This window comes from Salvia splendens, chromosome 19, assembly GCF_004379255.2.
Source record: "Salvia splendens isolate huo1 chromosome 19, SspV2, whole genome shotgun sequence".
In the NCBI taxonomy this organism is placed as follows: Eukaryota; Viridiplantae; Streptophyta; class Magnoliopsida; order Lamiales; family Lamiaceae; genus Salvia; species Salvia splendens.
This window is the reverse complement of record NC_056050.1, coordinates 23,008,831-23,033,290: the sequence shown is the minus strand read 5'-3', so window position 1 is coordinate 23,033,290 and position 24,460 is coordinate 23,008,831. Positions and strand designations below refer to the sequence as shown.

The following is a 24,460-nucleotide window of genomic DNA, read 5'->3' as shown; positions in this document are numbered from 1 at the left end:
ATTCAAATTTGACAGAAAACCAAAGAGTTCTAAAAGTTTGCATTGTGTATTTATCGACAATTAACATTTTTTTTCATTCAAAGGTATTCCACTTTCTCCTGTTTCTTTTCCTCTCAAAAATCAAATTTATTTGCTGAATTAATCGCAATATTTGATTAGTTAAAAACGATTTTTCACGTCCCGAGTCGATTCTCGAATCAATTTTGTTTTACTAGAAGCTTGCCAAGTAAAATCGGAGGAAGTAACAATCCACGATTTTTCATATGGTAATTATGATTTATTTTATGAAATATATTCCTTAGGTTAAATTTGTTTCCTTAAGATAATAATATATGCCTAAATTATGATTTATTTGCTTAAGATATATTTTTAATTTAATGTGATTGGGATTAGGATTGGAATTCTTTATATAGTTTATACACAGAGTTGTTTTAACATTATACTCTGCATCCAAAAGTTATAGTGTTGATTCAATTGCGTTGTGTTTGAAGTTAATATTTGTAAGTGAAAAAATGCGCTAATTTAAATATTAGTAACCGAGGATAAAAAAGTATCAATCATGCAATGCATTAATTTTTTTCTTTGTTACATGCTTAACGCAATCATGTAAAAATATGTATATCGTCTATCAATTGAATTGAATTACGTTTGCATTAAATCATTATTTGATACTCATTGTTATATGCTTACTGTTTATGTTTTTGTTGATTTGGATTTGAAGTTTTCATCTGATCATCAGAAACCAGCTGAACAAAGAGATGGCGGATCAGGATACGACCCATCGTTATGGCTCGAACGCCTTTAAATTGCATAGTTTTGTTCGGCTGCAGTTTCGTAGCCAACTTGTTTGTTAAAATGCTGCATTCTAACTCGTTGAACCGTTTCACAGGTTGCCTGTGCCTAGACTTGGAAAAGTCCTTGGCCTTGTGGGGACTAATGGCATTGGAAAATCGACCGCGCTTAAGGTTTTGGCCGGGAAGTTGAAGCCTAACTTGGGACGCTTCGATGTACGTAACAAATCAGCCACCCTCGAATTTGCAATTTGATTTCGAGATCAACATGTTGCATGACATTTTCTCTTTATGATTCCTTGCAGAACCTTCCTGATTGGGACGAAATCTTGACTCATTTTAGAAGATCCGAGCTCCATAGTTACTTCACCCGTATTCGTGAAGATAATTTGAAGGTGTTAGCTCTGATAAAAAAAGATGTTGCTGGAATGCTTTGCTTCTTATTTCATCTCTGTGTTGTTACATCTCTTTGTGATGCATTTATTCGCAGGCAGTCACCAAGCCCCAGCACATTGATCACATCCCGAATGTTGTTCAAGGCAACGTTGGGCAATTTCTTTCTGAGAGAGATACGAAACGAGAACTTGCAGCTGAGCTTGAGTCGATTCATGTTATGGACCGTAATGTGGGAGATTTATCGGGTGGAGAGCTTCAGAGGTTTGCGATAGCTACTGTTGCTCTACAGAATGCAGACATTTATATGTTTGATGAGCCATCGAGTTATCTTGATGTTAAACAAAGACTCAAGGTTGCCCAAGTTGTCAGATCGTTGCTTCAACCTGATAGGTTGGTGATGTTCATCTTTTCTGTTAACTTTCTAAATATCCATATTTACATGGTTATGACTGATTATCCTCTGTTTTCAGCTATGTGATTGTGGTAGAGCACGATCTTAGTTTGGTCGAGTATTTGTCGGACTTCATTTGCTGCATTTACGGGAGACCTGGTGTATATGGAGTAGTTACTCTTCCGTTCTCGGTGAGAGATGGAATTAATGTTTTCCTGTCTGGATTTGATCGAAATGATAATCTTAGGTTCAGAGATGAAACTCTTACATTGAAGGTTAGTCCAATTCTATTACTCCTAATATGTAGTTTTTGGGAAACTGAGAAACCTATTGCCTTAAAATGTACTTCTCGTTTGTCCTTCCAGATTGTCGAGACTCCACAAGAAAATGCTGAGGAAATTGAGACGCGTGCAAGATACAAGTATCCAACCATGACTAGGACTCAGGGTAATTTCAGGCTCAAGGTCTTGGAGGGCGAATTCACTGATTCACAAATTATTGTGATGCTCGGTGAAAATGGGACAGGAAAAACGACCTTTATACGGATGCTGGTATGTTGTTACTCAACGTTAAAAATTGTCTTAGTGTTGTTTTTGTTATGCTGAAGCTCTTGTCCTTCCAAATGTTAGGCTGGTCTTTTGAATCCCGATTCAGTGGAAGGATCTGACATGGAAATTCCCGAGTTCAACGTCTCGTACAAGCCACAGAAAATGAGTCCAAAAGTGAAGTGTAGCGCGGGAATGCTTTTGCGTTCAAAAATCCCTGACGCATGTATGGATCCGCATTTTGTATCCGATGTGATGAAGCCTCTTTTGATTGAGCAATTGATGGATATACAGATTGAGAATCTCTCTGGTGGAGAATTACAAAGAGTTGCCATCACTCTTTGTCTTGGAAAGGCAAGTTCCAATCCATATGATTGTTATCTATATTTTTGGTGTTTTGTTTCTCATTTAGTCTCTTCTACTTGGTGTGGTTTGCAGCCAGCTGATATATATTTGCTAGATGAACCGAGTGCACATCTAGACGCGGAGATGCGTATCGTTGCTTCAAAAGTCATCAAGCGATTTATACTTGACAGGAAGAAGACTGCATTTGTAGCCGAGCATGATTTCATCATGGCAACATACCTTGCAGACAGAATGATTGTGTATGAGGGAAAGCCATCCATAGATTGTGTTGCTAATCCACCTCAATCGCTTATGACCGGAATGAACCTCTTCTTATCTGTAAGCTGCAGCATCGATTTTTTTCGATATATCTTCCATAAATGACTGACCGAATATACATCCCTGACTAATCAATTTGTTGATATGCAGCACCTGGATATCACCTTCAGAAGGGATCCCGCGAATTTCTGGCATAGAATCAACAAGCAGGACTTGACCGAGGATCGGGAGCAGTCTTACTATTATTTGGATGACTAACTTGCAGCAGACGTTTACGACCACGTGGATGTTAATGAAACGCTGCTGCCCCTGCCACGGGTTGTGCTGCCATTTGGTAACGACGAGTTCTTATCGAACAAAGGTGTTGGTTGGCTCCCCAGCTAGGATTTTTTGTTCAAAAGTTTGAGATTATGAGTTGTAACTTAGGATTTGCTTTTGTTTTGTTGTTTTTGAGCTCACATTACAGTTATTTTTAACAGTTATAGTGCATTTTTCTCATTTTTTATTTTCTTATTTTTTTCATATGATTTGAAATTATAAATTGTACTTAATTAAACTGGTAGTATTAAAATAGGGAAACTGCAAACGCAGGCAGAAGAGCATATAATCACACCTCAAACCAATATCAATAAAACTGAAAGCAGTTTGTTTCTTGAGCTGTTTATCATATATCAAACTCCTCAACTCAACAGCTTCCTCCCATTTCCCAGCAGCAATATACATATTACACAACGCTAAGTAGTAACTCCCGTTTTCCGGCTCCATCGAGAAGAGTACTTCTGCGACTTCTCTCCCCATCTCAACGTCTCCATGATAGCTGCACGAACTCAGCAGGGCTCCCCACGCACCCACAGTCCCACCTTCCCCAGGCAGATTCTTGATGAAGTCACGAGCCTCACGGAGCCTCCCTGACCTCCCGAGTATATCCACCACACACACATGGTGCTCGGCTGCAGGCGCCACTTTGAACCCGCTCATCATGCTCTCATAATAGGCGAGCCCTTCATCAACCAGCCCGGCATGGCTGCATGCTGAGAGGAGGCTCGTGAACGAGCCACTCGTTGGACGGCATCCTGACCTGATCATGTCGTTGAACGTGTCAATTGCCCTTGAGCCGAAGTTATGGAACCCGTAAGCAGATATGAGGGAGTTCCATGCAGTAACTGACTTCTCCGGTGAATGAAGAAAAACGCATTCGGCCTTATCTAGCCTGCCCCCATTGCTGTACATGTCTGTCAGTGCAGCAGATATGAAAGGATTCTTGTAGAGATTCAACCTGAAAACGTGCCCGTGGATCTGTTTTCCGTAACTCATGGCTCCTAGCTGGGCACAAGCGGAGAGAACAGTGGAGATGGTGATCTCGTTAGGCTCGAACTCAAGAGAACGAAACAACTCCAGAGCTTTCTTGGCATCTTCATTTTGTGACATGGCAGATAGCACACAATTCCATGAACACAGGTTGTGGTCATGACTAAGGTTGAATGCTAACGTAGCACTCTCCGAATCACCTAATCTCCCGTACATCGTCACCAGTGAGTTCTGCACCCGCATATCATTACTCGCCCCCGTTTTAATAGCTAAACCGTGAACTACTTTCCCTTCAATCACTAACCCAAGATTCCCACAAGCGGATATGACACCTCCGAGTGTTACAGAACTACATTGAACCTGCGCTCGCCTCCTCATTAAGTCGAAATATTCCAAGGCTTCTCGGAAATTGCCCTTGTGACTGCAGCCAGCAATGAGCGTGTTCCAACTAGTGGCGTCGAGCTTAACAGAGGTGCTTCCGAACAATGCAGAAGCATCCGACAAGGCTCCACAAAGAATGTACATGTGCATGAGGGAATTCAAAGCAAAAGTTTTGTTTGATAACCCCAGCTTCATGCTCCAACCATGAACCGATCTTCCAAATTGAATCGAATCTGGACAATCACAGGATGGAAGCACTGCCAAAAGAGTTGGCAAGGTGAATGTAGAACAACAAACAAGCATTTTCTTGAATAGCGTCCGAGCTTCTTGATATTGCCCATTGTGGGCATATCCGAAGATCATAGTGTTCCACGCTACCAAGTCTTTCTTCGGCATAGTCAAGAATAAACACAGAGCTTCCTTAAGTTTACCACACTTGGAATACATATTAATCAGACTGTTAATAACCGATGTTTCAGATGCCATCCCTCTCCTAATGATGAATCCATGAATAGCTTTTCCTTCTTCGAGGAGCATAAGTTCAGCACAATATGGAACCATAGTGACAACTGTAGCCATATCAGGTTGAATCGATGCTACAAGCTGCATATCACGAAAAAGGCGAAACGCCCCCACAGCTTGCTCATTCAGAAAGAAACCTTTAATCAAGGCATTCCAAGATACCACATTCTTGATCACCATTTCTCCAAAAATACATTCAGCAGCAGAGATATCTCGAAGCTGAGCATAGAACGAGATAAGAGAGTTAGCAACCGAGACATGGTTGCTCCCCGCGTACCCCAACTTGGTCGCCCAGCAGTGAACTTGCAGCCCGAAATCGAGCTCCTGCAGAATAGTACATGCCGCCAAGGCACAAGAGAAACTAATACTATCGGGCTGATTTTCAAACGAAGCCATGTGTTTGACATACCACAACGACCTTTCAGGGCGGCTATTGTAGAAACAGCCACTGATAATCGAATTCCACGTGACAAGATCCTTGAATTCCATCTCCCCAAACACACACTCCGACGAGCTCAAATCAGCACATTTCGCATACATATCAATCACAGCATTGCTCAACACAGTGCACGCAAGCATCCCCCCTTTGATGCTCAGTCCATGCGCAACCCGGCCTTCTTTCCCAACTGCTTTCATACTCGAATACGCCGATACCAAAGCAACGAGACTCGTGGCGCCGAATTCGTTCCCCTCGACAACCATTTTCTTGAACAATCCCACTGCAGCTTCGGGGCAGTTGTTATCTACGCACGCCCTCATCATAGCGCTCCACAACACCATATCTCTCGCAACAGCTTCGCCAAACAAGGAAGACGACGATGGCAACTCCTTGCACCTCGAGTAAAGAGTGAGCAGAGAAGTAACGGTGGGGAGATGGGCAAGATCGCCTTTTTTCACAGCTAAGGCGTGCGCCATTGCGGCTTTTGCAGTGCTCGGTTGCTGCTCCATGACGCATTGAATAATCTTGAATGCATCCGGCGATGAAAGGAAGCATCTTGGTTCTTGCGGTTCTGTGTGAGACATTTCGTCGAGCAGGTGGGGCGCGGGTGAAATGACATGGGATTGGTTGATTGGAAGAACGGCATTGGAGCTGAATTCTTGGAGGTGGAGATGGCTAGTAAATCGGAAACGTAGATTTGGTCTCAATTTGACAAGTATGGATTGCTTGATTGCCAATTTCAAGCCGAGCATTACTTTCAAACAAAATATGAAATTAAAAGAAAAAAGTTCAAACTTCGTGGTTGAGTTATCAACTTGTTAAGTCACATACTCTGACTGACATAATTTTTAAAATAGAAAAATTATTATTTCTCTATTTAACTTACAAAATAAAAATATAATATAAAATCTCATGCAATCGATGGAGTATTAAAATATAAATAATACTAATATTATTTAGCACTGTGTGAGATACTCTTATCAAAATAAAGAAAATTAAATGAGTATTTAAATTATGGACATTTGAAAATGATAAATAGATTAGTATTTTATGGACGGAAGAAGTACAAGGCAAAGGATGTGAGAAGCTAAAAGATTAAGTACTACTACTACACTCCCTCCATCCCGGAATTTGAACCCCATTTAATTCTGGCAAATTTTTTTTTTTAAATTAGTACTTCCTCCGTCCCTACGTAGTTGAGTCGTATTTCTTTTTTAATTGTCCCACTGTAGCAGAGTCATTTCTTTTTTTAGCAAAAAGTAATTTACTCTCTCTTACTTTACTTTCTCGCCATCTATCTACCTTTATCCTTTCTACTTTATTCTCCTTTTACTTAATTTATTTAAAATAATTTTTCTTAAATCTCGTGCCGAAAAGAAATGCATCTACTACAGAGGGACGGAGGGAGTATAAAAGAAAGTGAGTAAAAAATTAATAGAATATGAATCTCACTTATATAAATATTATTTATAATAAAATGTAAGTGAAATAATTAATGAAATGTAAGACTTTTTTGTCATAGTGAAAGGAGACTTCTATTGTCCTTCTTTCGTCCGCGAATAGGAGTCTTGTTTTTCTACTTTAGTCCATCCGCGAACAGGAATCCCGATTCATTTATACTATAAATGGTAATAAGTCTCACATTCCACTAACTCATTGTACTCACATTTCATTTAAAACTAATAAATAACCGTGGGACCCTTATACCACTAACTTTTTTCCACCCACTTTTATTAATATTTCTTAAAACCTGTGCCGGAAAGAAATATGACTCTTATTCGCGGACAGAGAGAGTAGAACAAAGAAAATGGCAAAAAGAAATTCTTATTATGGGATGAAAATAGTAAGTACTCCCTCAGTCCGCGAATATGAGTCTCATTTCTTTCCGGCACGGGTTTTAAGAAAAGTGGGTGGAAAAAAGTTAGTGGAATATAGCCCCACTTGTACATATTAGTTTTAAATGATACGTGAGTGGCAAGAGTTGGTGGAATGTGGGATCTTTTTACTATTTATGGTAATTATGAACCGGAACTCCTATTCGCGGACGGACTAAAATGGAAAAACAAGACTCGTATTCACAGACAGAGGGAGTACTCCTTATACTCTATTTATGATTCGTTTCAAAAACTTATACTCCATCTGTCCATGAAATATTATTAGTTTTACCATTTTGGTCCTTCCGTAAAAAGTTGTCCACTTTGCTTTTTTTCTATTTTTGGTAAATGAACTCCACTTTCCACCAACTTTTTACACTCACATTCTATTATAAAACTGATATATGAATATGGGACCCTCATTCCACTAACTTTTTCAACTCGTTTTTCTTCACATTTCTTAAAATCCGTGCCGATTCAAACTTAGACAATATTTTATAGACGGAGGGAGTACTAGCTTGGAGGAAGATCAACTACCACAGCATTATAGCTTGGTGGTATTCCTCGCCTTTGTTACGTCAAGAGATCAAAGTAACGAATATCAAATATACCAAATCAAATGAGGAAGAAAGAGAGAGAGAGATCAACGGTTATATTAAATATTTGTAATTCGTTTCGGAATGATATACTACTAAGAAGTCTTCTCATCAAAACTTACAACCGCTTGATCTCCAATTATTTGCAAAGCTACATTTGAGCCCAACATTTTTCTGATAAAATTATTATATAATTGTTCTAAGATACAGGTTACAGAAAAAGGTTTACCACTAGCCTAACCAAAGTAAAAAAAAAAGATAGAGGCGAAAACAAGAAAAAGAAACTCGTCTCCTGCCTACGTATAAATTTTGAGAGCTCAACTTGCTTGCATACCCCATCAAACCAAGACGCTACCGCCCGGTTTATGATTGCAACATTTCAGCGCTTTCTTCTTTCTCCTCCGATTTGTAATGCAAGCATAAGTGCACGCCTCAGAGTGGGGGATGATCCTCTTCTGGAGTCGGGGGAGGTTTTGGCTTCCAATCGGGTTTTTCATCCCAATACACATCGTAGTATATGTGACCCGGAGTGTGATCCTCCACACAACACCAAACGCCTGTATACCGCTTCACACGGTTCCTAAATTTGTCTTCCCTCTCCTGTTCGAGAAAAAAATATGAGTTCCCATATCCATACAAGGATGATAAGTAATAGAAAGTTGGGGTAGCATGCCTTGTCACTGAATCCTAAGAAGGCTTCTTGCATCGATGAGAACCGAATGACTTTGACGTCCTTCAATGGTGAGAATATGGCTTTGAACTGTAGGTAAGGAACAATGTAAAGTTTTAAACTTTGGTACAAGTAGGCAAGTAACAAGGTGGAGTGGTAATATAATGGCAAATAAAGTTCAATATTAAATTGTAAATAATCTGAAAATTTTCAACTAGAGTTCAAAACCAATCTCAATGCTTCAAAGTAAAGAAATGATGGGAGGCTGACATTCCCATCACGTCCCTGACATCGACATGATGAGAATATGAAGGAAACAAAATCGAAACCACTGAGCCTAGTCAAAATCCGAATTACCGTTTCCTCTTTACTTCGCTTAGGGAACTTGAGAATACCAGCTGGATTTGTGCTGTTTGGATTTGTGCTGTTTGGATTTGTGCTGTTTGAAACTCCACAACCCGGTGTTCCTCCTTGACAGAGATGCACATCAAGCCATGAATCTTTCACCTGAAACAAAAGATGAGGATGTCACTCAACCACGTAGTGTGAATTATTTGTGTTCTATGTGAGAAGCACTAACCTGCTGCTGCATAGATGGATTTTCGAAGAAAGAATACTCTCTGATGTTAATCCCTGGTCCAAATTCCTCCACTGGGAGTTCTTTTAACATTTTATTAACCTGCATTAAAAATTAAAGGGAACTGTTTCTGCAGATTGACAAGAAAGCTTTTCCAACTTATCCTCTAAATCTACCGTCACATCTATAGACTCTGAAGTGATTGTGTGCATAGGAAACATACCATGAAATAGTGTAACTTAGAACATAATATTCTGCTCATTAATAGAAATGATAACTCATATTCTTGGTGATGCAAAATTGGTTTTACACAGAGAGCAAAACAACTAAGTTAGACTAGGAACTGAACCTTAATTAACATATAATGATCAGGAAGAGAGTAAAAGTAAAATATTTTCAAGCAATCTCCTATTAAAGTTTAAATATACTATAAAACAAATTATATAACACTATAACTCTTAGAATTGGGTGCGTGTGAGCGTTATGACTACTTTCAAACACATATCTAAGAAGAAGTTGCACCTACAAAGACATCACTTTTTTATGGAAACAGTTATTCTGATGATACTTCCCTATCAGCAATTAGTAGGAACATGATATATTTCATTAATAGTAAACTTAAAGCCGCATGGTACATTGCATAAATAGAGTATTGACTTTTGAACAAACTATATATTTGCTTCCTTAAAAGAAAAACAAGTATTACTTTAACAAATTCTTGGTTGCATCTCAATGTTAACAGTGTAAAATTGGAGAGAGATGACCTCAAAAACATGATCCAAAGGACAAATGAATGGTTGCCTTGTCAAGGTGCCTGGCAAAACCCCTGGATGTCCATACCACAGCCTATCCAACCTGCACCATAGTGGAGGCATTACCTAAAATCAAAATAAGAACAAAGATTATAAGATGAGCTCAGAAAATGTGAGAGTAAACTAGAGGTAACATATGCTATCCAGATCTGCTACTTCTAGAGGTCATTACTATTGTAGTCACAGTAAAAACGAGGAATCTATCCCATGTCATGCAGAAATGTGATCTTCCAGGACTGTAAATTTGAACTTACAGTAAAAGCTACAAACCTAAAGAAGTCTTGCTTTCTTATGTACATAATCCATCTTATATTTTCTCAAGAAGCTTAAGAATATGTAAGCCAACCAACAACTGTTTTAGACTACAACCAGAAAGAAAGAAGAGACTTGATCAATAAACTTAACTAACACAATCAAGGAAAGAGGCCACTTCTTCAATATTTTGATATTCATATGCCAAGCAGCATCTGCACTTATTTTGGCAAGTTGTAATTTAACAGGCTAGAACTGAATACTCTCTAATATGGAAATCCAAATGTTTTGCATGACCAGTAAAAAATAAATATGATATGATTGTTATATTAAGAAGTCGAACCTCAACTCAATGTATGAATATCTATTCAGAAGTGTGAAAGAAAAAATAACGGTGGGCGGGTGGGCAATGGTTGGTAAAATCAATAGACTAAAGAAGTTCTTACCAATGTGCGACCCAACAATGAAGCAATGGCAAGAGCAGTTCGTATCTGCTTTATCTGAAAGTCAGGAGCAGTTTTAGTAAGATAAAGGCACAAAGTCCTACTATACTTGACATTTTGAAAATAAAAAATAATGAAATAAAAATTCTATGTGCACATACTTGGTAATTGACAAGAGCAAAGTGAGAGTCAATGTTATGCTCTCCATCTAACATCAAGTTCTTTGGGATATTAGGTTTAAATGTCAAAAATCCTCCTGCAATGTTGTCCAAAGAATCAGAAATCGATTATGCTGGGCCAACTAAAGCTGCTCAATGTCCGCAGTACTCATGCATCCTAATTTGTTTAATATTCCCCTTCCCTTATTCATCATTTACATCTCTAGGACAGCAAAAACTAATAACTTCGGCAAAACACAAATTTTTTCTAGAATAACGTACTCGGATATTATTTGATAATACTAATGGTCAAGTTATAGTAGTACCTTTTGGGGGCCGAAACAGGTAGGTCAAAAATATAACGATGGAAAAATGAAATGAAAAGAATTCTAACCTGGGACATCGTAATACTCCGGAGGATCATAGAAAACCTTAGCTTCACGTAATCGATGGCGTTTTCCTTCAGTACCAGCAAACTGGAATGTGGTGTGCGCAGCATACGGCTCCAGTCTTAGTTGTTCATATATGGCCTGCCAAGTAAAGGAAAATTCGTTAGAATGCCATGCATGTTGCATGTTGGATTTTTACATTCAGGAGTCAGGACTTGCAAAATCATTTCTCTGCAAGACTTTCTTATCTCTGTTTTGGGAGGGGTGAAAGAGTTGGGGGGGGGGGGGGGGAGGTAATGTACAATTAAGTCAGATTAATTAAAGTTTTAATTTGTAATCAAGTCCAAGCAAACAACTAAGCCACCTGGACGAAGTAAGTATGTCCACTACAAAATATACTTGCTGGGAGAAGGCCTAGCTTAAGCTCTCCATCATAAGCATATACAAGTCCACTTTCATCATCAACAGATGGACCCAGCTGCCTGCGGATAATCTCATTGAAACCTTGTTGATCCCATATTTTCTCATCTGCTAAAAGCATTTCCTTCCATTCTTTTGCTAATTTTTTTGAAGACGGAGTTGGTCTCCAGTGAAAGATTCCTATGTTGTAGTCCGCACCAGCTGTTCACGGGGCAAACTAAAAAAATCACGTTTGGGTACAGAAGGAGTGGACATGAAATGTTTATAACATCTACAATGAAGAAAAAATTGTACATTAAGCTAATTGACTGGCAAAGAGTTCTCTCTGTTTTCAGATATTATCTTAAGATTCTTGCAATGCTACAGCTCCTCTGACAATTTCATCTTGCATCCTAATGTATTAGTGCTTTAAGAAATACTAACAGTTATGAGTATATTTTGAACAAAGTAATCCTCTGTTCTGTAAAGATCCTATTTTCTCCCAAGATGCCAATAAGTTTTTCAATGATTGTCAAAACATTCTTTATAAAATAGGGGGAACTTACTATGAAATGAATGAAGTAGGCCCAATATATTTGTCAAAAGGCTAATCAAACTCTTCAATAGTTTAAGAAATAAATTTTACATAGTTATATTAGCACAACGAGAGATGTTCTGCTTGATGTCCAGCGAAAAGTTATATCCACTTTCAGAAAGAGAAAGCAGAAAGCGACACAATATTCATACTTGGACGTGTTACCTAGTTTCCAGTCATCCAATCGGTCATCTACTACTGTTGGTGCAAGTTGATCAGTAGAAGTCAGCACGTCTGCTTCAGGAAAACGTGCAAGATAAGGAAGGGGGTTCTGTTCAAAACAAGTTATTGTTGTTAAAATCAAGTAAGCTCCATAACTGAATGCAGTATTTATCTAGAAAAATATTTTTACTTTGCAATGTGACATATGTTTAGAGGACATCTAAAGATTTAGATTTGTCAAACCTCAAATGTTAGTAAGCACATATAAAACAAACTGCACCTAGCATACAAAGATATACTCCCTCCGTCCGCCATTAGGAGTCCGGTCACTTTTGCGCACTCGTTTTATAAAAGTGATAATAAATAGTTAAAGTGGAGAAATGGTAAAGTAAGAGAGAGAATAATTTTGACAAGACTCTTCTCAACATTATTCTCTCTCTTACTTTACCATTTCTCCACTTTAACTATTTATTATCACTTTTATAAAACGAGTGCGCAAAAGTGACCGGGACTCCTAATGGCGGACGGAGGGAGTACATGACATAAGTAAGCACATAAACCCAGTGCCACTGCCCATTTGGATACAAAAAGAATGCCAATTCTCTTCAGCACAAGAATTATCCACAGCAGAAGAATGTGCCAAAGAGGCCTATAGCAACAAACAGAAAGACATTCGCTGATAACTGTTTAAGAATTACCTTTAACCAGACCATGTCAGTGTCGCACATCAGTAACTCAAAGCCGAAAGGTAAGAAAGAATCTATCAGAATAACCTTCTCTCTACCCATCTTATGAAATGTTGGAGAGCCCCATCCAACATCTAATGTGCTCATACGACTGCCCATATCAAAAACTGGAACACCCTTCCAATAAAGAGCCTCCAACAATTTTATGTCCATTGCACCTGACAGATAAATTGTTGTTTTATTATTTAGTATATCAATTAAGTGGCACAAAGTAATATTTCTCCATTCAGAGCATACGTACCAACGAGAAGGTTGTCAACACCCATATCTGACAAGTGTTTAACCCAACCCAAGATGAAATCCATGAAGGCAAAATTTCCAAATGTCACAATTATAACATTATCTTTCACCCTGTTTCCAACCAGTTCCTTTGTCAATTTAAAAGTCTCCAAAGGTGGCATTTTGGTACCAGAAGGAGGAACCTTCAAAATAGGTTGCAGAGGTTCTTTTCTATGTTCAGATGTGTTATCTGGTGCCAGTGCCACACCAGCCACTGAGTAATTGGAAGAATCAGATGCCGGATGAAAGGATATTGAATGTGATTCTGCAAAATGCAGGGAGGCCAAATTAAAGAAGTAAATACACCAGTTATTACTGCCAAGACAAAATATTGAAGCTTGTTGTAAAATAATAACTTGAAGGTTACTAATTACTTATGTCCATAGCCTTGATAACATGACTGGAAAAAAGTTGTTATTCTTAATTCTTCTATTGTTTCTGGAGAAGAAACGGAACCAAACAAACATGAATAACATATATACAAGTGAAAAAAGGTATGACTGAACGTAGCCCATAAGGAGGACCATTTGAACTGCCAATTCCCATTTAGCTGGTAGAAAACTGGAGAGATCACAATTACACACAATTGTAGATATAGGAACCATTATAGAAGCAATTGAAAATGATAAAATAATTCTATGTTTAGAACATCCAGTGAACCCAGCAGTTGTTAACTTCAGTTAACATTTATCAAAGATAGAATAGTACTAATAAACAGAAATTTCCTTCCAAACAGTTTCCACCATGGAAATCATGCAGATGTATAACTGCCATATGGTAAGATACTAAGATAGCATGAAATAATGAGTGTCTGTGTATGTTCTCATTACTCTTGCTGTCGCTTAGAATTTTAGTGCACACTAAAATCAATTACAACAATAAAGTTTCTCAGATTAAAACTCGAAATGGAAGGAGCACAGACTATAAGATCAATCTAGAACACAAGATTAAGATCTTAGCAGAGTTTATAATGAGTGCAATGAAAGGGGTGGTGATTTTAATATCAATCTTAAACACATTATCCAACTATACATTCAGCCATCAACTTAGGAAAGTGCTTTTACCTATCTTATAGTCAACTGAGTCGTTACCATCCCCAAAAAACGTACTTAAATAAATAAACAAACCATTTGTCATCCATCACAGCTAAAACCAAACCGTATGTGTTTCCCCAGGCGGCCAGGCCGATGCAGCAATAGGTCAACATTCATTATCGAGCAACATACTAAACGTAAAAACCAAGACTAATTAAATCAAAATCTCCAAAATCAGCAACAACCAAGCTAAACTCCAATAAATCTAAAAGCTATATTAAAATATAGAGAGAAACTACACAAGCAGCCGCCAGCTGAGCAACGTAATCGCATTTAATTGCAAAACTACGCAGAAAATTTATACGCATTTGAGAGAGAGAAAGTCAAACACAAACTCGACTCACCATTGGCGCCGTCGCGGGACGCAACCCAGGAGGAGGAAAAGAGGGAGTTGGATCCGGAGAAAACTGCGGAGAAGACATAAAATGAAGAAACTACGATTCCGATAACGACGGTGGCGTAGATCGTTAAGAACAATGGCCTGTAACTGTAAGTCGCCACCTCCTTCAATGGAGCCATCAAATCCCTCAACTTCCTTCGTAATCCCACAACAAATTACGAAGAAATTGCAGAAATTTGGAATCAGTGTGATCTCATTTCAAGTTACCTTCCATTTCGATCGTGGTGGTGGTTGGTTTCAAATGAATCAAATAAGCTAAATCCAAATGTTAGTTGAAATTTCGACTTTCAACCAAGACAAGGGGTTTTAGCTGTAGTTGCATTATCATTTTTCTTTTATTTTTTATTTAATACGATCATTTGTGGTATAATTTGTTTAAATAGAAATCGTAGTATAATGCAATCCTTTTCATTTTTTAAAAAAATGAACATTTTCTATATCTATATCTACGCCTAAATGTTGTAGAAGTACAATTAATTTCTATGGGAAAATCAGATCCAAATATGGTGGAAATAAATAATTATTTTGCTAGATAATGAGAGGTAGGTAATTTCACTGTAATAATGCAATAACTTAAATATTTGATTTTCGTAATAAAAATAATTTTACATTAGATCAACTGCTCAACATCATTCTTCCAATAAATCAACTTGTATTTTTTATTCCGAGTCTTGCTAGCAATATCGAATTCGATAAATTATCTAAAATATATAAAAGGGGTGTTCGTCCTAAATTTATAAACTTTCATCAAATCCTAGGGGCAAATACCAACACTAAAATTTACTTATAAAGTAGCATTAAACTGATGATTTGTTCTTATTTTGTAACAGCAAATGCAATTATTTTTAAATTTAGTATAAAACGATGTTATTTTGCTACTTAAAATGTGATTTTGTTTTGATTGACGTTCAATAATGTCACTATAAAGGATAAACTCCTTAGCAGGTTCCGGTGGCGATAATGTTGGGGGTAGGGAATTAACCCGCCGCCAATTTTGGCTTGGCGGAGGGGGGATTGATCCTGTGCGATGGATACAGATTGAAAATAGGGTTTGAGGAGTATTACCCAATAAATAATAAGGATTCAATTTATTAATTAATTTATAAATTAAATCATATCCTACCCTTATATGGAAAAGATACAGCAAATCCCTCAAATATCTAAAAATAAATAAATAAGATTGTGATATGGACAAGACTCTATTAGTCATATAAGTAACTTATCAAGCTATATTAGTGCCGAAATCTTGATTAGTTGTAAAATTATAACAAGTCAATAATTTGATAATGTATAGAAAAATAATTTTAACTTTATATCTAAAATTAGAATTTAACAAAAGTTTTTAAAAATATAGCCAAATTATCCTACACAATATTAGTAACAATCTATAGACAATTAGAGGAGAGGATAAAACGGTCCCAACCGTAAAACATGGCGACAAATTCGGAAACACTCGCCAGCAGCATGTCCAATTCTGTCAATTAACATTTTCGGACTTAATTAATTGATTTGTTACAATTTGTATTATACTAAATGAATTTGATTATTAAGATCTTGATTTATGTAAAAGTTGAATTGAACATCACAAATATGAATTTGCGTTGATTTCGTATCCTAGCAGTGTAGAGCATTATTTATCTTTGAATTCAATGTTTCCTACATAGTCGACGAAAGTACATTGTTAGGAGAGAATTAATTAGATAGGGCGTATAGGTTTTTGAAAATAAGCACTACATTTAATCTTTTCCATTAGTTGACTTAGCTGGAAACACATTCTTGATTATGATGTTTAATTAAACTATCTATACAATCTTTTATTTTACTTTCTTTTTTCCTAAATTTTACGTATAAGAATTCATTTCATGACATTCCCAGTCCCCACAATTTTTAATTATGTGTCTATTTTGGTAATCTCTCTTCATATATATATTTCAGTTTACGCATATGTCTGAGGACGATTTTTTCTTCGTATTGGAATTAACTATGTGTCTATTTCAGTATAAGAAGAAAAAAAATAGCTTATAGTTGACCTTTGAGTATAATAAATGTAATTTATTCAACCATGCATAATTCATCCAAATGCACATGCATCAATATTTGTGTATGCATAATAAATAAAACATGTCGGACATCTAATATGACTGACATTGGATATAACATGACATGGAGTCTAGATGTATGTGAAAAGATGAGTATTAACAAAGTACTCCTAAATAATACGTATTCGAATCGAGTAGAGTCCAGAATAGTTGCTAGTTGGACATTTCAACTTTAAAGTTTGTTAAAAAAATAATACTCCCTCCGTCCTACAAAAATATAAACATTGGGACGTCACGAGAATTACTGCACAATTAATATAGTAAGAGAGATAAAAAGAAAAAAAATAATTATAGTATTTTTAGTGAGGAATGGGACCCACATTATTAGAGAAAATGAAGTTACTAAAAATAGAAGGAGATATTTTTATAGGAAATTTCAAAATGGAAAATGTTCTTATTTTTATAGAACGGGGGAGTACTAATCTCTCTCTTGGAACTATTGCTCCATCAAATACTGATAATAACTTACAAACCGCACTTGTTGTTTTCGAAAGAACCCATGTGGTTTCTCCGTAGATGGCGTGCATTCACCGCCTCCATCTACAATCTCTTGCAAATCTAAGAGCATCTACATTCCTGCTCTTTGGCAAGAGCACGGATGTGGGCACGGATCCACTTTTATTAATTTTTTACTCTCTGCTCTTCCCCAAGAGCACAACACCCACATCCATGCTCTTTCGCAAGGACATGCTCAAGGGTCCCACCATTCTATTATTCAATTTAAATAAAAACATTTCCACAATATTAAAATTCATTAAAAATATCCGATACAATTACAAAATACTAAAAAATTAAAAATTACATAATTAAAATCGTAAAAATAAAAAAATACATAATTAAAATCCTAAAATTAAAAATTACATAATTAAATTCATAAAATTAAAATTACATGATATCGGTGAAATCCATTTTTAGAGAGGGTTTGAGTGAGAGAGGAAGATGTAGATGAGTTGTATAAAAAAGGATGAATGAGAGATAATTTGATGTGAAAAAGGATGACGAATGTGTGTATTTATAGATGATTTTGGGGTTTTTAAAAATTATTAAAAAATCAAAAAATTCCAAAAAATGGTAATAAAACGGCTATATTTTTTGGAATCTAATTTTTTTATTTTTGGTATTATTTTCGATTTTTTTTAAAAAAAATTCCAACGGATAATCCGTTGGCGAATAGAAACGCGCCACGTCGCCTGCTCAGCGGCACGGACGCCGTCCGTCCCAGCGAACACCGCTGCGGATGCTCTAAATACTATAGATTGTTTCCGATAGTTTTTTGCATTAAAAAAACGGTGTCGTCAACAAACTTTCTTGGTGGTACCATATTTGTTGGAAATTTTTGTGTTGTTGTAAAAAAATCATGTTAAAGATCGTTACTCTTTTTCAATGTTGATGGATTTTTATTAGGGATGTCAATCGGGCTGGCCCATCGAGTTTCGGGTCGGTCCTACTTGGGTTGCGGGTCAATCGGAAGCAGACTAATCGGGTTGTGAATTCTTTCGGGTTGTAAAAGTTCAACCCTAACCCTAAAAGTTCGGGTTTCGGGCTAGCCCAGCGGGTTAATCGGGTTGCTACCGATAAGATTAACATGCGATCAATCCAATAAATAATGATGAAAATTAGTTATATTCATAAAATGTAAAATACTTAATTATAACAAATTTGAGATATATGGTCAAACTCAATCATAAACATGATCAAATACTAATATTTGAGATATTTCGTGAAATTTTAATGCATGTTTTAGAAATTTAAATATTTTTTTAAGTGAATTTGAAGTTTATAATTTATTTATCAATTATTATATTAATAAAAATTCAATATATAATTTGTATATTTAATATAAAATTGAAAGCTATTTTTTTGTTATCTATATTATAAAATTAATCAATTAAGTGTCGAATTAGGAGTAAAAAATAGAATAATAGAAATTTTATCGGGTTTTCGGGCCAGCCCATCGGGTTTTCGGGTCTAGCCCTAACGGGTCGCGAGTTAATTGGGTGCGGGCTAATCGGGTTTTAATTTTATCGTGCTAGAAATTTTCAGTCCTAACCCTATAAACTTGGCTGGCTATTCGGGCCAGCCCACGGGTTGCAGGCTACATTGACATCCCTAATTTTTATATTTTTAATAGTATTATATTTTGAATGTTGTCGTATAAAGTATAAATCGACCAAATTGATACTCCATATATTTAGTTATCGAACTTGTGTGGCGACTTCAACACTACGCACTCATGTTTCATGATCTTGGTAAGAATTAATTCGGTCGGTTTGTATCAGGTCTACCGAACTTGGTCGTGCGATGTCATGGCAATTATCAGGCCTAAAAATGAAAGTTTCAAGGAGTAGTTATTTATCGCACCCCTAAATCGTAAATTTTGGATACCATTATGGTTACTCACATAAGAGAAGAGTTTATTGGCATTCCCTAAAAAATGCATTTCTCTAACAACGAGGCTTAGATCATAGATTCAAATGAGTTCTTGAAGATTTTAGAGAGGATATGAGCCTAAATGAACTTTGAGTAAAGCTTATTGGGCCACGTTATAACTTGGTGTTAGAAGCCCATAATAAATACACAATAGCCTAACAGAAATATTTCCCAAATAATTATAGGAAATGAAAATATCAAATTGTATTGCGGAAATAATACTTACCACATAGGTTACAGACATGGCTGAAGTAAGTTTGGCCTTAAAGTTAAACCATATTTTTATGAAATCTAAAAATAATTGTGTGAAAAAATAAATAACCCGAACCAAAATAATCCCATTCTGTCATATTCAAATGTTACAGTTACTTAGACACATTAACTAATTTGAATTATGAAGACCAAATTGAAGAAAAGGGATTTAAGAAATTGAATAAATTGAAAACTCACTCCCTAAACATAAGGAGGGTGCAAGGGAGTGGTGTGTTATAAACTGTGGGCACAAGTTCGTATTATATATGGGTTTATTCTAATTAATTAATATGCCTCTTCCAACCTGACATTATTCATATAGAACAACTTTTCGACATAAAATGACAAGAAATATTACATTATTATTATTTTTTTATGAATGCATCATGGACTATTTGCGTAAGATGAACTATAATATACACACTCTTTGTCCCTCTATGCATGGTAGATGCATTTTTTAACACGGGATTTTAGAAAATTGTACTAATAAGTTAGTTAAAGGAAGAGAGAATACAATAAAAGATGTAGAGAAAATAAAATAGGAGAAAGAAGATGTATTACTTTTTGTCGAAAGAGAAAATGACTCAATTATAGTGTGACAGGTCAATAAGAAATACGACTCAGCTATAGCGGGACGAAAGGAGTACTACTTTCTCTAGAATTTAAATATTTTTTTGCTTATATACCTTTAAATCATTAATATAATGAAAAATATCTCTCTATATCAATCGAGATAATGGAGACAATATAGAAGGACAATCGGGATAATAAACTTAATTAAAACCACAATAAATTTGAATTTTGATGTCGGTGCATCACCTAAATCTTAGCTCCAAATTGATCTATACATACAAGACTACAAAGTCTAATTTACCTATATAAAACGAAAATTTATTCTTAATTGAAATTATTAAATAACACAAGAACTTGCATGTAATTATGGAAACCTGTTAATCCAAATTTAAGAGAAATATAAAAAATGTAGTACTCACATTTTATAATTATATATAAACACCCCTTTGAACTGGGAATGAGACATTCATAGTTGGATCCTTATCATTTATTCATACAATTTATGGTATATATAGTCCAAAATTGTACTAAAATAAACAACTTCTTTGACTTATACAACAGCATTATATATTAATTTGTGTTAATCACGCCAACTGGCTTTAATTAATCACCTCTTAACTCCTCAGTTCAGTGCTACCGATATTAATTTACTTTCTTTACTAAAAGAAGAAAAAAAATAATAAATTAATAGCTTTCCACGTCAGCAGCAACTGAAGTCGTTAACTAATGTTTTCGTATGTACGTATAAGGTACATGCACGCGTACGTTAGTTCACGGAGCACGTGTCTACAGTTGCATAGATTCTGTTTATTTATTTCATTTTTTATTTATTTAATTCATAATTAATTTCCAAATTAATTGATTAACGTGCTAAGAGCATCCGCAATGGCGCCCGTCCAGGCGGACGTCCGTCATTGTGCAAAGGTGACGTGGATACGGACGTCCGCTGCAGACACCGGAGTTCCGCGGCGTTCCCGGGGCGTCCGTCGCGACGTCCGCCATTGCATTGACCCGACGGACGTCCGCGCGGACGTCCCGATTATTTTATATTTTTTTTCGAAAATTCTATAAATACGGCTCGTTGAATTTCATTTCATTCGCACCACTTGTATTAACGAGTATCTCTCTCTACGTTTCTTTTATATATCCAGAATGGTTGGTAGTGGTAGTGGTAGTGGTAGTGGTAGTGGTTTTGGTGCGGGCGGTAGTGATGCGGGTGGTAGTGGTGGGGGGTATGATGACATTATGATGCGAATTCATGCACGTGTGCAGGAGGCAGCGGAGAGGGAGATACAGGCGGCCTTGGCGTCGGCGGTACCTCGACCCATCCACACGCCTATTCAGAAGTGCACTGCCGCAATCCGGCAGCTGGCATACGGAGGCACGACCGACATGTTTGATGAGTACCTCCACATCGGCGAGACGACTGCCCGCGATTGCCTTAAGTATTTTTGTCAGTGCGTTAGGGAGATATTCGGGGATAGGTATCTTCGGAAGCCCACCCCCGAAGATTGTCAGGCCCTGCTGGATATGCACGGGACTCAGCACGGGTTTCCGGGGATGCTAGGCAACATAGATTGTATGCATTGGTAGTGGAAGAACTGCCCCGCTGCCTGGAAAGGGGTGTACACTACGGGTTTCAAGGGCAAGAATCCCAGGATGATCCTTGAAGCGGTAGCAGACTACCGGCTATGGATTTGACATGCCTATTTTGGAGTAGCCGGGTCGAACAACGACATCAACGTCCTCCAGTCGTCGCCCCTTTTCAACGACCGGTGCATGGGCGTCGGTTCGGTTGTCAATTTCGTCGCCAACGACCAGTGCATGGGCTATTATTCGGCAGATGGGATATACCATATGTGGCTCGTCTTTGTGAAGAAGATCAGATGCCCAACAGAAGAAAATAAGGTATATTTTAAGGGTCGTCAGGAGGCAGCGCGCAAGGATGTGGAGCGGACATTTGGTGTGCTCCATAGTCGATGGGCGGCAGTGAAGGGTCCATCACGGCTGTGGTATGCTGAGAGCATCGCCGATATCATGCACGCATGTATTATCATGCATAACATAATTGTCGGAGATGAAGGTCCAACACTAACGGATTGGGCCAATGATGATGCTGATGCTGCGGGTCCAAGCCACGGCGTTGCCACCGGCAATGTACGTATGGGTATACCCCATGGCGAGGTCGAGCGAGTCCGTGCATTTGCCGACAAGCGCAAAAAATAAGTTCATATTCGATTCCAGAACGATATAATTGAAAAAATATGGCAGCGAAGGGGTCGTCGTGGATGAAATTTTTATTTGTTGAAATGTATTTTTTTAGTTTTTTTTAAATATACCTTTCTTTTTTTATTTAATGAAATTATTATTCCGTAATCGTTCAGTAAATTTTAATTCCGTAAATTGTTTAATTCCGTAAATTATTTAATTTGGTGAATTTGTGAATTTTTATTAATGCGGGAAATCCGTCGGGATGTCTTGGGGATGTCTGCCACTGTGCAGTGAGAAGTCCTTATGACGTGGGAGTGTAGTGGGAAGTCCTTATGACGTGGGAGTGCAGTGGGAAGTCCTTATGACGTTGCAGGAGGTGTTTTTGGGATGTCCGGCGGAACATCCGCACCACTGTGGATGCCCTGAGCTAAGAGCATCTCCAGTGGGCGGATGTCCCCCTCGGACATCCACTAGGACTTCCCAAAAACACCTTCTGCCACGTCACTAGGACTTCCTATCCCACTGCCACGTCACTAGGACATCCCCTTCACAATCCGCCATTCTCATCGCCCTTCCCACTAGGACTTCCCGCAATAAAAAAAATCACAAATTCACAAATATACGTAACGGAATTATAATTTTGACACGGAATACGGGAAAATTGCAAATGCTTCATTAAAAAAAAAATTACATAAAAAAAAGAAAAAAATTACATAATAAAAAAGAAAAAATTACATAATAAAACTGGAGATAGCCCCAACTCCTCAAAAGAGAAAGTTTCCACGCCGGTGAACTGAGTCTCCGGAACAAAACTGGAGGGGGTATCAGTAGACAGCATATCGATAACTGGGCGATAGACATCGTCCGCTAGTGGTTCAGGGCCCCTGCCACCCCCTCCACCAGGCATAGTCTGCATCATCCCCGGCATCATCCCACCCATCCCCATCATATTTGGGGTCATGCCCCCATCCCCATCCCCATCATATTTGGGGTCATGCCCCCATCACCGCTGCCCTGGGCATCATACCACCCATCCCACCCATCCAATTGTACATACCGAAGTAAAGGGACATCATACCACCCATCTCACCCATACCACCCATCCTACCCATTCCACCCATCCCCGACATTGCCGGAACCATTGGCACATTTCCGCTAGGGTTTCCCTCCAGTTCGGCGGGAAACGTCGGAGTCAGTGACTCGCTCGTGCCGGGGGAAGTTCTGTCGTTCTCCATTAAGTAGAAATGAAATTTGTAGTAAAAGAAGATAGAAACTTGTTAACACAAGTGGTGTGAATGAAATGACGGGCAACGAGCCGTATATATAGAGTTTTTAAAAAAAATAAAAAAATAAATTTAATACCGGACGTCCGACCCACACCACAATAGCGGACGTCCGCCCGCCCGTCGCCCGCCCGTCCGAAGACATCCGACGTCCTTACGGGACGTCCGTACCCTAACTTCCACGCCACAATGGCGGACGTCCCGATCGCCCGTTGTGGATGTCTGACCGGACGTCCGCCATTGGAGATGCTCTTAATTAAGTGAGACTGCTACGCGGAACTCCGATTACAACAGCCGCATCTTATCTGTAAAGTCGAAGAATGACTTGGAATGAAAGCGACGCTTACTATTCTAGAGAGAGAATTATTATTTAATTTAGGGTTTTCCTATATTTTGGAAAGGGAATAAGCCGAATGTAGAAATGGGAGTATTAATATTTGAAGAGTCAAGATCTTTTGGTGATTAATTAATTAATTAATTAATATTAGGGACAAGTTAGTTGCTACTACGTAGGTAACGTAGCAAATAGAAGTCTTATCCCATTAAACTAAAAACAACTCTTGCAGCTAATCTATGGACAATCATCTAAATAAACTCAATTACAAATAATATACTCCATCCGTCCCATTTGATGCATTTTTTTTCACCACGAAATTTAAGAAAGTTGTGTTTAGTGAGTTAAATAAAGTAGATGAGAGAATAAAGTAAGAGAAAGAAAATAGAGTTTAGTAAAAGAAAGAATAAAGTAGGTGAGATTAGATGTTTTGTT

The 24,460-nt window shown here is 37.6% G+C and overlaps 3 protein-coding genes across 3 annotated transcripts; 1 reads left to right on the top strand and 2 right to left on the bottom strand.

Annotated features, from left to right (window-relative positions):
* The first annotated feature begins 68 nt into the window (after positions 1–68).
* LOC121778238 (ABC transporter E family member 2-like) lies at positions 69–3,252 on the top strand. Its single transcript, XM_042175555.1, has 9 exons — positions 69–783; positions 890–1,007; positions 1,097–1,186; positions 1,282–1,577; positions 1,658–1,853; positions 1,944–2,129; positions 2,208–2,477; positions 2,562–2,807; positions 2,898–3,252. The coding sequence occupies exons 1-9, from the start codon at positions 683–685 to the stop codon at positions 3,003–3,005; spliced, it is 1,611 nt and encodes a 536-aa protein (XP_042031489.1). The 5' UTR covers positions 69–682; the 3' UTR covers positions 3,006–3,252.
* Positions 3,253–3,281: 29 nt separating this feature from the next.
* LOC121779179 (pentatricopeptide repeat-containing protein At4g19220, mitochondrial-like) lies at positions 3,282–6,344 on the bottom strand. Its single transcript, XM_042176507.1, has one exon. The coding sequence runs from the start codon at positions 6,147–6,149 to the stop codon at positions 3,282–3,284; it is 2,868 nt and encodes a 955-aa protein (XP_042032441.1). The 5' UTR covers positions 6,150–6,344.
* A 1,577-nt stretch (positions 6,345–7,921) lies between these two features.
* On the bottom strand, positions 7,922–15,196 carry LOC121779827 (arabinosyltransferase XEG113-like). Its single transcript, XM_042177271.1, has 13 exons — positions 14,788–15,196; positions 13,312–13,614; positions 13,023–13,228; positions 12,328–12,433; positions 11,533–11,789; positions 11,174–11,309; positions 10,783–10,877; positions 10,625–10,678; positions 9,879–9,992; positions 9,118–9,216; positions 8,895–9,044; positions 8,541–8,627; positions 7,922–8,467 (listed from the first exon to the last, which is right to left on the bottom strand). Exons 1-13 carry the CDS (start codon positions 14,960–14,962, stop codon positions 8,300–8,302), a joined length of 1,950 nt encoding a protein of 649 aa, XP_042033205.1. The 5' UTR covers positions 14,963–15,196; the 3' UTR covers positions 7,922–8,299.
* Between the last annotated feature and the right edge of the window lie 9,264 nt (positions 15,197–24,460).

Excerpts from the sequence above, each read along its gene's own strand:
- LOC121779827 (XM_042177271.1), bottom strand. The coding sequence starts at position 14,962 with ATGGCTCCATTGAAGGAGGTGGCGACTTACAGTTACAGGCCATTGTTC. Across the intron at positions 11,310-11,532 it reads GACATACTTACTTCGTCCAG|GCCATATATGAACAACTAAG; the intron begins GTGGCTTAGTTG and ends TTTACTTGGCAG. Across the intron at positions 9,045-9,117 it reads ATCCATCTATGCAGCAGCAG|GTGAAAGATTCATGGCTTGA; the intron begins GTTAGTGCTTCT and ends CTTTTGTTTCAG.
- LOC121778238 (XM_042175555.1), top strand. The coding sequence starts at position 683 with ATGCTTACTGTTTATGTTTTTGTTGATTTGGATTTGAAGTTTTCATCT. Across the intron at positions 2,478-2,561 it reads TCACTCTTTGTCTTGGAAAG|CCAGCTGATATATATTTGCT; the intron begins GCAAGTTCCAAT and ends TGTGGTTTGCAG. Across the intron at positions 2,808-2,897 it reads GAATGAACCTCTTCTTATCT|CACCTGGATATCACCTTCAG; the intron begins GTAAGCTGCAGC and ends GTTGATATGCAG.
- LOC121779179 (XM_042176507.1), bottom strand. The coding sequence starts at position 6,149 with ATGCTCGGCTTGAAATTGGCAATCAAGCAATCCATACTTGTCAAATTG.